Raw genomic sequence first — 12,519 nt, 5'->3', positions numbered from 1 at the left:
CTTCTCATATAGTTAGAGTACTGGAAGTAAAACTTAGGCCAGCTTTTTTTTTTAGGTAGCTGTCCACCCCATTATTACAATACAAAACCTCAGTTCTTCAAGCACCACCACAAAAAATAACAGCACCTTTTATACCACCTGTCCAAAATGCACGTCAAGCAGAGCGGAGCTTTGAACATAAAAAGGGAGACTATTCACGTGGGGTCACAAGAGCCCTCCAGTCAGTCTGGTGTGGTGGCTGAAAGCCATACGTTCACCCTGTCATCAAAATGCACCTTTTGGTGATGCAGGAAAATGCAATTCCCCTTAAAGCCTCGAGTGCTGAATGGACTGCTTTGGGTAGCCCAGTGATGTGTACGCATCTATAGTGTCTTGTACCACGAGTCTGCCACACCAGGTTTCTCTGATGTCGCATGTTTACACACTTTGAACCGGAAGAAATTCGCGAATGCGAAGGTTGTGGGTTCGGTTCCCACCTGCGGCAAGTTGTTTTTTCATCCACTTTAATTTCCATTAATTTATCGTTTCATTACTTCATTTATTAAGCACAAGTAATTTCCCCTATGTTGTCCTTGGTGTCAGTGTTTGTTGGCTTCTTATGATATGACTAATAAAAATCGGGCCCCTCGGTTAACCCCCTTTCTTCTCGTTGATTACATATAACGAGAGTCCCGAATCCGGCAACATTGATGCTTTTAGGTAGCATATGTGGGTTTATTGACCAGTTGCCTTCACCCGAAAAGATCACGTTCTCGTGACGCCTGCGGCATGAAGGACGTCCGCCAAGGTCTGTGAGTGGCGGCGCTGGCCAACACTCCCAGGGTTCTACTAGGACACATAAATACCCAAGAAAGTGGATGGGAAAACAGCGCCGCGGTAGCTCAATTGGTAGAGCATCGCACGTGAAATGCGAAGGTTGTGGGTTCGGTTCCCACCTGCGGCAAGTTGTTTTTTCATCCACTTTAATTTCCATTAATTTATCGTTTCATTACTTCATTTATTAAGCACAAGTAATTTCCCCTATGTTGTCCTTGGTATCAGTGTTTGTTGGCTTCTTATGATATGACACTTTGAACTGGTCACATGAAGTAGTGCAATTGTTTCACTCGTGGGAAACTGAGGCTCCACAGTGCAATTATGGAGTTGGCAGCTATACAATAAATAAATGTTAAAGATCATCAACAAGTGTGACTTGATCCAAGTGTTCAATCAGCACCTCAGCTGAATTACTTCATTGAGCAGCCGTCGAAAACAGCAGTAAACTATGCAGGAAATTTGGAGGAAACAGTCAAACCCCGCGACAATGAAACCCCAAGACAAAATGCCGTATTTACTTGAATGTAACTCAAATGCAATTGTAAGGCAATGGGTGAATTTCCTGTATGTGAAATTAAAATAAAGAAACCCAAATTATTAAAACCCCAAATGTAATGCAATATAAATGGAAAGAGAAATGGTACCAATACCTCAGCTGAATTACTTCATTGAGGAGCCATCGAAAACAGCAGTAAAAAAAAAAAAAAAACATAAGAAATTTGGAGGAAATACGGTCAAACCCCACAATAATGAAACCCTAGGACAACAAAATACCGCATTTGTGCTAATGTAACTCCAACGGGATTGTAAGGTGAGGGCTGACTTTCCTGTCCGTGAAATCAAAAGAAAAAAAAAAAGAAAGAAAATTAATAATACCGGAAAATTTAACGCAAGATAAACAGAAAGAGAAATAGTACCTTAATTCAAAGAATCAATTTGGAAGAGGGTTCTGTTCACTTATCATCCGAGGACGAGACGGGAGCTTTACTTGAGTGGCACTCTCGGGTGATCACTTTCGAAGGTTCACTTCTGTCAAATTTCACGTGACTGCACCAAAAGCATCCGTGACAAGTATTTCTAGCACTCTGCCAAGCTCCCAAGAGTGCTATCGGCTGTATACTTCAGGGGTTTCAGTGTGCAGACGAGCTCAGCCTCACAAAAGTGAAACGTCTCCAAAAGTTATCACCGGAGAATCAAGTCGTCAGGTTTGAGCTCGACAGCACCTATGACTTGATTTATACCAAATGCCCTGTGTCGCCATAATGCCACGGATGAATGGAGTCAAAGCATGAAAGGCCGCAGAGTACTGCACCACCATAACTGTATTACCGGTCACAAGCACAGTGAAAATGGTGTCAATTCCATAGAAAAAAAAAAAGTTTAAATAGACTTCACAAGTTGCTAACGCAACACAGAAAAGCAGGGGATGTAGAAACATTAGGCTTGTCAATTTTGGTGTTACCCGAATGAAACGAGAGGGTTGAATTCAAATGAAAATCGTTAAAAAAAAAGAAAGAAAAAAAAAAACCTCCTTACAATCGACTAAATACAGTATTTTAGTATCCCTGGGGAATGCTCATAGAATTATTGCTACGCATCTCTCGACAGGCAATGTCACAAATCACGAGTCAACAAAATTTGCCGAAGTGCTCAAATCACGGTGTTAGAAATAGATGGAGTGACGACACATCAAAAATGTGAGAATCCTGCACTGTGCCGAAAGGTGGCGCCACGTGTCCGGGGGCTCGCCTGGCTACGCCCAGAGGCTTACGCAGTACGGTTCTTGAGCGTGATTAAAGCAATCATAGGGGCTTGTGAAGAAAGTGTGGTCGTGCTATATCGTGCGCATACGTTAAAGATGAATTCTTCGAAAAGTCTTATGCATAAGGGCTCAGTATGCAGCATTAAAAAGCTCAGTCACCCCTGGCCTTGGCGATGCGCCTCCCTGGGTAATGGATGGGCAGCCGATGCTGTGACCGCATTCTAGTAAATCTATGAATGCGTTGAGTGTATTGTATTTGCTCTGTATTTGTTTTCGCAAGATCACTTCTACATATTTTATAGCCAGCGTTGTATAAAGAGCGAAAGTGCACCACTGCTGAAAGTGAAAGTGCGCCAAGACATACTTCCACTCCATAGCATAAACAAACGGGTTCTGTGGGAAACCGCCACTCCTTTTGTGCAGCACCAAAGATGGTCTGCGCAGGAACATTTGAAGAGCATACAAAGACCAGCTAAGTGATCCAATTAAAGCTTAAATATTTATCAGAACGTAGCAAAGGTATCATATTGTTTACATCAACCTTGCACCTGAGGTCAACTGACCGAACAGAATATTTGCCATGCACCGCTAATATATTCGGTAATCCTGTACACGGGAAGCAGACTGCTTTAAGATGCACGTGGGTTAAGGGACAATGCAGTCAAGTGGACGACAGCTTGCAACGGATGACTATGAAGCTGTTCTCTGAAGCAGGTGACATGCTTCTGTGTTTTTAAACAAATTAATAGGAACAAATCCATAATAATTTCATTCACAGTGTTGACATTACCTATGCAATAAACAATTTTGCCATAAGAGCAGTTATAGCTCGAAGATTAATTACACTACTATCTGCCCTGTGGAAAACCACATCGCATGGGGATGCTAAATAATGCGAAAGAAAGCAGAATGGTGCTCAATACAATAGACCAGGAAAAGAAAAACTCAATTTGTTTTTTGGATGGTGCATTATTTATACCAGCACAGCACATAACACAACATAAAGGTGTTGGAACAATGAATTACAATCAGCATTTTAAAACAAGAAACAATACTAGACAAGCTTCCGCAGCTTCTGTCTTTTCTTTGGTTTCGCAGCTGCTTGCAAAACTACCTGTCCGATTTCCACATAATAATGAAGCACTGGCGACATAACATCAACCTTGTGCTGATAATAGGGAGAAGATAAACTAATTTTCCACTACCCTGTATATTGTTATGCCTATGCGTGCCTTTCACGAGCCTGTTTGCGAAATATTTTTTCTACTTCCTTTAAAAGCATGCACAGAGAAGTGTCTGGGTGCACTCATCCTCATCGCCGTGTCTTGCACGGTACTAATGCTGCTTCCGGCCTTGATGTTGCATTATTTGTAGCCGTCAAGCCAGTGCGGCATTGTTGACAGCTGGTGTGCTTCCGTATCTTTCGGCACAAGAATCATACTAGATAATAACTTGTGCAGTCAGCCACATCATCTGATGAGGATATATCTGAAAATATATTTTCACACTCAGCTTCTTCCACTAAGCCATTTAGCTTCTGCTTCAGTTCCTCCAGACGTGACACCATGGGAACAGATTCCCGGTCAGAGAGAGTTAAAAGACGTGGCTCTTCAGTAGTTTGCACCTGGCAATTGTCAAACTGGCACTTTCACAAGACTATATACTGAAAGCATATTATTTAACAGTAAGAATGTAAGCAAGCAAGGGTGGTCGTCTTGTTTGCTTGGCGTATGACACGAAAATTTTTTTCAGGACCATCTTGATTGAATTTAGCAGTTAGTACATATATAAAACCACACTTCTCTAACACGTACTTTTAAAGTTGGATTGTTGAACGTATGGTTACCCGCAGGCCTTTAGCAGTTGATAGACACAGGAAGTTATGGGGATCAATTTTACGTTATAAATCGTTTTCCTAGTTGTTTAGTCATTGCAAAGTTGATTCTAGGACGACAATCTTTGCAGCCTTCCTTGGGATACTTACGGTTCAAGGAGGTATTCAGCCTTACCGTAAAGTCAACTGCCCCTATGATACTGTACAAGCCCAGTGTTAGTTCTAGTAGCAACACACAAATACCACGGAAAGTGGATGGGGAAACAGCACCACGGTAGCTCAATTGGTAGAGCATTGCATGCGCAATGCGAGATGTGGGATCGTTCCACACCTGCAGCAAGTTTTTTTTCATCCACTTTCAATTCCATTAATTTATAATTTCTTTCAATTAGTGATTACAAGTAATTTCCTGTTGTCATTGGCATTTTTGTTTGTTGGCTTATTATATCGTTAATAAAAATCGGGCCCCTCGGTTAACCACCTTTCTTTTCGTTCTCCCCACTTAAATCACATACAACCCCTTCACCATATTTGTTTACAAAAATGGCAAATTGCCAGAAGCGTTTGCATGCACCAGAAAAACATGGCCACCTTGTTCACAGATTGCTTGTTTCATTTCAAATGGCATGGCCATGTCCCTCTATAAATGAAGAAATGCTGATCTGGACTTGGGATGCTTGAGATGGCGGCCACAGAGTGAGCTGGCACGCCTTCGGCAGTGATTGAGAACCTTATTGACTCTTAAAGTGGTCATCCGAGAATGTGTGTCCCATGTTTCAAGAACGCTGGTTTCAGTACCGCCGAACCATCATTTACGAATGACAGGAAGAGTGCTGTTGCTTGTACTGTACGCATCTATGGGTGACAGTTCCTACAGTGAATGCTGTTTCCCGTAGATGTGCCTGGTTCAGAGTTGAATCTCGCGATAGTGATTGTATCTCCGCTAATGACTGTTTAAGCAAATCACCACATGCTCATGGCAGCATACTTTCCGACGACCCCTATTGACAAGGGTTATGAAAGCCTGCTAGCTCCATGGCCATGCTGCAGCACGACTTGATACTCGCAAAACATTTTCTTGCGTGCACCAAGAACATCAAACAAGGAGACCAGAGCTGCGTAAGAAAGTGCTATATTTATTTCTTCCAATAAAATCTGTACAAAAAAACAATATATTAGCGTGCCTATATTTTCGAAGCTTTAGCTATATGGAACGAATTTGTGATGACGCATATACTAAACGCTGCCATTATAAAAAGGTATGGTCCAGATATCTGGCAAGTGGAGGTCCCACAATGGCACATAGGTTCCAGCCAATTGCAGTGGATACATCTGCCCTCATGCAAACGGAGGCAGACTTACAACTTCTCAATGAGTATGGCAGAAGCACCACCGCCACCATTGCAGATCCCAGCCAATCCATACTGTCCCGGCTTCAGGTGCAGCGCCATGCGCCCAGTTATCCGAGCACCAGACATCCTGAAACAGAGGCCACATAACAGTTAGTCCATATCTGCATGTTGGAAGACTTCATTATACAGTGGAACCCCGTTCATACGTTTTTCACTGGACCGGGGAAAAAAAACGTAACAGCCGGGAAAACGCAACAGCGAGGAAAGCTCCGAAAATGAATGAAAAAAAGTGCAGCTTCAACTATAGACAATTTATTTCCACAGAGTGCGCTCAGGACTTAAAGAAGTCTAGAATGGTGGCTTGCCGTTTCTTTCGCTCGCTAGATATCGCCACACGTTTCTCAATAGCCTGGCAGGCCGCATTGCTGTCAGCGTCGCTGTGAGGTGCGATGTACCTGCGGAGGAGGTCCATAGCCGCGACGGCTTCTCCAAAGCTAGGATTTGGCAACTCCCCGGCATCATGCGGCTCCTGCTCCTCGTCACCGCGCCACGGCAAAGGCAACGGACGAAGGAATATCCGCGGGAAATTTTGCCCTCTTTGGAGTGATCATGCTAACGCACGAACGATTGTTTAGTATTGCTGCGGAGCGCGCGTGTCCGAGCAGCCCGGTTGCGCACGGCGCGGTTTCGCGAAAAATGTAAACAAGAGAGGAGAGCTGGCCCAATAGGCGGAGCAACGCCAACTTCCGGCTTCACTTTAGCTTCACACAGAGTGACGTCAGGGCCTCTCCCGAATTTCCTTCCTCTGCGAGTCAACCCATCCAAAAAACCATGCGGTGACCGTAATCACAGTGATGATAGTGAGAGCATTTTTCCCGAATGGCCACTTAGTGGTGACCTCTCGAACTGGCGTGCGGCTTCTTGCAGCCAGTTCTATAGCCAAGCCCGGCCAAAACTCGTCAAAAGCCAAAATGGCGGTTGGAGCGCGGTGCCTACTTTAGCCCAGGCGGGTTCGGGGTGCTAAGTTGCGACGTATCATGCGGGAATGTTTTCACAGCTACTACGTAACAGCGGGGTTCCTTATACATTGGATCCTATGGAAGCTATGCCGGGGCCGGATGAAAACGACGTAGCAGCCGGGAAAACGCAGCAGTGAGGAACGCAACAGCGGGGTTCTACTGTATTTGAGTCGAAATCTTCTCACTTCAACAGTCTTCGCACTGTTGGCAACTGGCACACAAGTTCTCTAGGCTTTGTGCACGTGCTGGAAGCTTTGCATTTAAGTTGTGACCGATGACCAATGAGCTATCGAGCTGGCCATGCAGATGGACTTCAATGTTTTAGTAGGTACTGGCCTAGCACATTCATGCAGAGGAAATCTTATTTCTTTGAAGACGAACAGATTGGCATTTGCTAAACAGTGGAGAACTAAACACTTTTTAGCATATGTTACTTGTGCCACGAGCCCAAGTGACACCTACTATACACAGCAGCTCAGCCACAATACATTTCTGTATGACCAAGATCAATTTTTCGGACAAGCCCAACCATTCGGACATATTTGGAGCACTGCCATGTACCCACAGAAAGCCAATGTCTGAAATTTCAGTGGCTGAAATCCTTTCCCATCCAATTTTTTACTTTCTGCTGTGATTGCAGCTATGAAATGGCACTAAATGAAGCAACCACTGCCAGCAGCTTGATTACCACACGAACCGGAACCAACATTCTTGCATGCTGTATGTACTGTATAAAAAAAGAAATTGAAACTCTCTCCATGACACTGCATATATACCCCTGCTATGAAAGCAACTAGGCTGTAGCTGGCTGAAAGTGCACACAGCCGTGAGCTGGAGGCTACATCAGCTACGAAAGCCATCATGTGTCTACAATTGACGACCGATAATTCAGAGTCCACGGGGAACGTAAGCAAGTCCAAACTATCGAATGTCCACTAAAAAAAAAAAAAGTATCCAAAAAAAGTTTCTGTTTACGTTTCAAGGCTTCTGTGAAAGGAAGAAGTGGTTGATTGCTGCATGCACTTGAGCTTACTTGCAATTAAGTTCACCTGTATTTATGCCAGTTTTGTGTTGTCTCTGTACGCCGAAGCAAGTACTCCAAAAGCTAGTCAGATCCGCATGTGCAGGCTCCAGAGCACACGGCACATCACCATCATTCAGGTTAGAGTCAGTTTGATGGCGGGAGAACTTGCTCAATTGTTTCATCGTCATTCAGTTCGGCACACGACAACACCGCACTGTCGATGTCTGCAAAGTCTTCATTTAATGGTGGCAGCAATCGGCACACTGTAGCCTAGCAGGTCATCAATGATGCCTTCATTTGAGCTTGTTGTGGTAGGCTCTTCAGTTGCGAAGCCTGGCTCATTTGGACTGCAACTCAAGATTCATTCAGAGTCCGACTGCAAGAGCACCGATGGTGCCATTTGACGCAGACTGTCAACAACTTCACGAAAAAGACTTCTTGGAGCCAGCAGAGCACTGTCTGGAACGCATACTAAACAAACAAGCAAAGAATGACGCAAAGCTGTCTGGAAGGCAAATTCAGCAAACAGGAGCGGACCTTGCACGGTGGGGCCTGAATGGATGTGATGATCGCGATGTTGCAACCTCACAACTCGGGCAAAGCCTTCAAGATCAGCATTTGCAGTTAAATCTATGAGGCACAGTGCTGCAACCAAGGCAAGCCCTCAAGGATCACAATCTAGCGGGTAATCTCTGAGGCAATACTTGATGACTTGTTGAGGTTGCCAGAGGAGATAATGGCAGCAGAGTTGGTGTACGCTAACAGCCACGAATGGAGTCTGGATAATTGAATGTAGAGCTGGTGGCGGTCTGAAATATCTGTCGTCTTATCTTTACAGGTGTATGGGGCCATTGGCGGTGCCGCGAAGCTGTCCGAATTACCAAGCATGTCTGCATATTGGTGTCTGATTTATCGGTCGGTTATTAGTTCATAGCCCGCCTACAGTGAGTGCAGGTGTGTTCAACATAGCAACACATGCTGCATGTATATGGGACAACTACAGAAGGCAAAAATAAAAGCACACTCACCCAATCGGGTGTCCTAGGCTCACTGCTCCACCGTGAATGTTCACCTTTGATTGGTCCAGCTTGAGGTGCTTTATGTTGCACAGTACGACAGAACTGAAGGCTTCGTTGATTTCGAACATGGAGACGTCTTCAGCCTTCAAGCCAGCTGCCTTCAAAACCTAGAATGAGGGTGAAATAGAACCACACAGCTCAGGACTGCAGTGTTGCAAGTGCACCCACCAGACACTATGTCAGAATCAAAGAACATGTGAAGAACATTGGACAAATACTAGGGGTGTGCGAATACGCTGATGTTGAAATCGAATAGTGAAAGTTCAAATAATTCCGTTCGCGGATGGAATATCTAATATTTGATATCTCAAATACCGGTACCCTCGGTGAATGACCCAGCCGTAGTTGGTGCATCTTTATCGGTACAAAGCTCAACCAGGCCGACCAGACAGATCGAAACGATAAAGGGGGAGGCTAACCCGGAGACTGAACTTTGTTTTTTAATATATCCGGTTGAAACTTTCAGGGTGCGTTCACACCACCGAACTATGAGGAACTGCAGTGTTTCAGGAAGATGTGTTAGTTCCAGAGTTATTGAGGTCTAACTAGGTGGTTCATGTACATGCCTGAGGAAGAGCCTGGAGAAATGCCAGGACATTGTAGGAAGCTGAAATTCACTGTGATGATCCCTTGATAGATATCCCAGGGGCTACAAAGCCCTTTTCTTTATTTCCCCTCCAAGAAATTTTAACACAACTTTGAATTTGATGTAGCCAGTAATGACCACATTTATCAAGAATTAATTCCTTATTATAAGTTAACTGCACCAGCTTTCAAAAAATAAGAAGCCTGTTAGCCCCAGGAAAAGTCATTCAGGAAGAGAATAAACAAGAGGGCACACAAATCTGAAGAGCGGTTCTTGAGATATCGCCTTCCCCAGCTCCACTACTAGCGAAAAAATCCATTCCGAGAAAACAGGCCCTAAAGTTGAAAACATGTTTCTTTTTTATTAGAAAGCTCTTGCGGCTCCAGGCACGCTGAATGTGTCGGATTTTCGACTGGTGACAGCTGATAGCACAGTTCTGCTGCTGAAAGTGTCTATGCAGTTGGCACTCGCTGCGGAAGATCGGAAGTTCGATGCTCGTACAAATCGCATAATGCACTTCCGCCCACTGAACCTCTCCACCGTCTTCGGCTTCGTTGCCGGCATCGCGTGCAGCAAACTAGCGGAAAAAAGAAAAAGGTTGAGAAAATCATCTAAAAGATAACGCAAGGCGATGAGCAGCAGCTCGCAAGCAGGCGTCTGTTGAGGCGGATGGAGCAATGGGCAACAACGACACGAGCGTGGCGGGTGCGGTATCAAAGGAGCCGCCGCCACTGGCAGGCGCGCTTTAGCCCGCGGGATTTGAATGCGCTGCTCCGGCCAATCAGTGCTCCGCATCGCATCGCAGGAAAACGCCAATCGTGCCTCAACCGCGCCGACGATGCCATTTTGCAAGGCAGCAAAACAGAGAATGAATTCACGGTCAAAACCACCCCAAGATAGCGCGGGCAGGCCGCATGGGCCGGGAATGGCGTGTGCACAAAGTTTAACTTCATTTCGGCATTTGCGCGTGTTTTGTGGGCCGCGATGGCCTAAAAGGCAGCATTTTTTTGTACATTGTGATTTAATTAGGTGCTGATAATTACAGAACAGGTAGTTTATGAGACATACAACCCAAAAATATTGTTTTTCAAAAATCCTTTTCGCGATTTTTCGGTTCTTGAGGGCCACGTCCCTCCTTAATGAGGTGGGACGTGGTGTGAATGATTAACTTTAGCTGTACCCTACATGTCTACAAAACTTGTCCGAACCGTTGCAGGGGCCCTTTAAGGGGGGATGCTGCATCAAAATACAACTCTCTTATTTCTTTATGAAACTTGGTTAAACTTGGCAAACTTGTTCAGTTTCTTTTGCAGATTCCAAAAATGCAATTACATTCCTTCTAGCTTGCTTAGTTCGTCAGATAATTAAAAATCAGTTGGCATTATGCGTGAAAGTAATTAAAAAATAATCACTCGTTAAAAATTTTTTATATACCGTATTTATTCGCGTATAACCCGCACCAAAATGTGAAAAAACGCGTTTAAAAAGTGGGGGTGCGGGTTATCTGCGAATTTTTTCCTTGGGAGGGGGGGGTCGGCTTCACCGCAATGTGCGGCGGCCTCCCCGTGTAGTCCGCCATCCCCATCGTCATCGACGCTTGTCAAGCCGATGAAGGGCCAACGAAAGGCCAGCATTGTTGAGCCTCGCGTTAGGCGCTGTTTAGTGTACTTACCCCAGTTTGCACTGTTTGCCTGCTTTGTTTTGGCATCATGAGTGCGACTCGACGGCAGTGTTTCACAGCGAAAGAGAAGCTAAAGATTATAGCCGCTGCCGAAGAAATCGGCAACAGAGCTGCTGCAAGACAGCATGACGTCGACGAGTCGTGCATTCGCGACTGGAGGAAGAAAAAAGAGAGTCTCGAAGCAACGAACCGGAACAGGCGAGCGTTTCGGGGTCCGAAGACTGGCGCGTACCCCCACCTCGAGAGGCAGCTTGCGAAGTTCATTGAGGAGCAGAGAAGTCGTGGCCACGCTGTTTCGACTGAGATGGCGCAAATGGAAGCCCTGAAGTTGGCCCGGGAATTGAACATTCCACGTGAGTTTCGTGCAAGCCGTGGATGGCTTCAGCGCTTCATGCGAAGACATGGATTTTCTATGCGGCGGCGAACAACCATGTGCCAGCGGCTTCCTGAAGCCTACGAGGAAAAGTTGTTGAACTTTCAACGATATGTGATCGCACTTCGGAAGGAGCACAGCTATTTGCTGTCTCAGGTGGGAAATGCTGATCAAACACCTGTGTACTTTGAGATGCCGATGGACACGACCATGGAAAAAAAGGGCTCCAAATCAGTCAGCGTGCTGACCGGCGGAAATGCCAAGCTGCGCTGCACAGTCATGCTATGCGCTTTGGCTGACGGCACGAAACTGCGCCCGTATGTGATTTTCAAACGCAAGACGCTACTTAGCATTCCACTGCCCCCAGGAATCGTTGTGCGTGCGGAAGAAAATTCGTGGATGAACAGTGGCCTAGTCGGTGACTGGCTTCGAGTAATCTGGGAGCGAAGACCAGGTGCCTTGCTGGCACGCCGGTCGATGCTCGTACTAGATTCCTTCAGAGGCCACTGCACTGATGCGGTGAAGGCTCGCCTTGCCGAGACCAGCACCGACCTCGTCATAATACCTGGCGGCATGACGTCCATGCTACAGCCACTCGACGTGTGCCTGAACAAGCCGTTCAAGGCACACGTGAAGCGGCTGTATGCCCAGTGGATGGCCGACGGCATGTACGCCCTCACACCGACGGCACGCGTGCGAAGGCCTGATATTCCATTGCTGTGCCAGTGGATCGTGGATGCGTGGAAAGCGATACCGGCCGATTTGGTGCGCAAAAGCTTTAAAAAATGTGCGATCAGTAATAGTCTGGATGGTTCCGAGCACGACTACGTCTTTGAGAGTGGCGATGAAGCCTCGGATGGCAGTCGTGAGAGCGGCGTCGATTAAGAATCGGATAACCAGTGACGTGGTGGCGGTCGTTTGAATAAATGTTCTGAAAACGAAATGATCACTGAGTGTGAGTTGCATCTTTCTAGCGCTCATTTTTTTTTTTTT

The 12,519-nt window shown here is 45.7% G+C and overlaps 1 protein-coding gene and 1 non-coding gene across 4 annotated transcripts in view; one reads left to right on the top strand and one right to left on the bottom strand.

Moving 5' to 3' along the window:
• Window positions 1-870: 870 nt before the first annotated feature.
• TRNAS-UGA (transfer RNA serine (anticodon UGA)) lies at window positions 871-943 on the top strand. Its single transcript has one exon. It is a non-coding gene; the product is annotated as a tRNA-Ser (tRNA).
• Window positions 944-5,528: 4,585 nt separating this feature from the next.
• LOC142585122 (acetyl-CoA acetyltransferase A, mitochondrial-like) overlaps window positions 5,529-12,519 on the bottom strand; it is a 45,688-nt gene continuing 38,697 nt past the window's right edge. For all 3 annotated transcript variants that reach the window (XM_075695639.1, XM_075695640.1, XM_075695641.1), the window contains exons 12-13: window positions 8,836-8,993; window positions 5,529-5,891 (exon numbers count right to left, since the gene is read on the bottom strand). In XM_075695639.1, the coding sequence (XP_075551754.1) occupies window positions 5,771-5,891; window positions 8,836-8,993 (279 nt within the window). In that variant the 3' untranslated portion in view covers window positions 5,529-5,770. The remainder of the gene's footprint in view (window positions 5,892-8,835; window positions 8,994-12,519) is intronic.

This window comes from Dermacentor variabilis, chromosome 6 (assembly GCF_050947875.1).
Source record: "Dermacentor variabilis isolate Ectoservices chromosome 6, ASM5094787v1, whole genome shotgun sequence".
In the NCBI taxonomy this organism is placed as follows: Eukaryota; Metazoa; Arthropoda; class Arachnida; order Ixodida; family Ixodidae; genus Dermacentor; species Dermacentor variabilis.
This window is presented reverse-complemented; position numbering and strand designations above follow the sequence as displayed.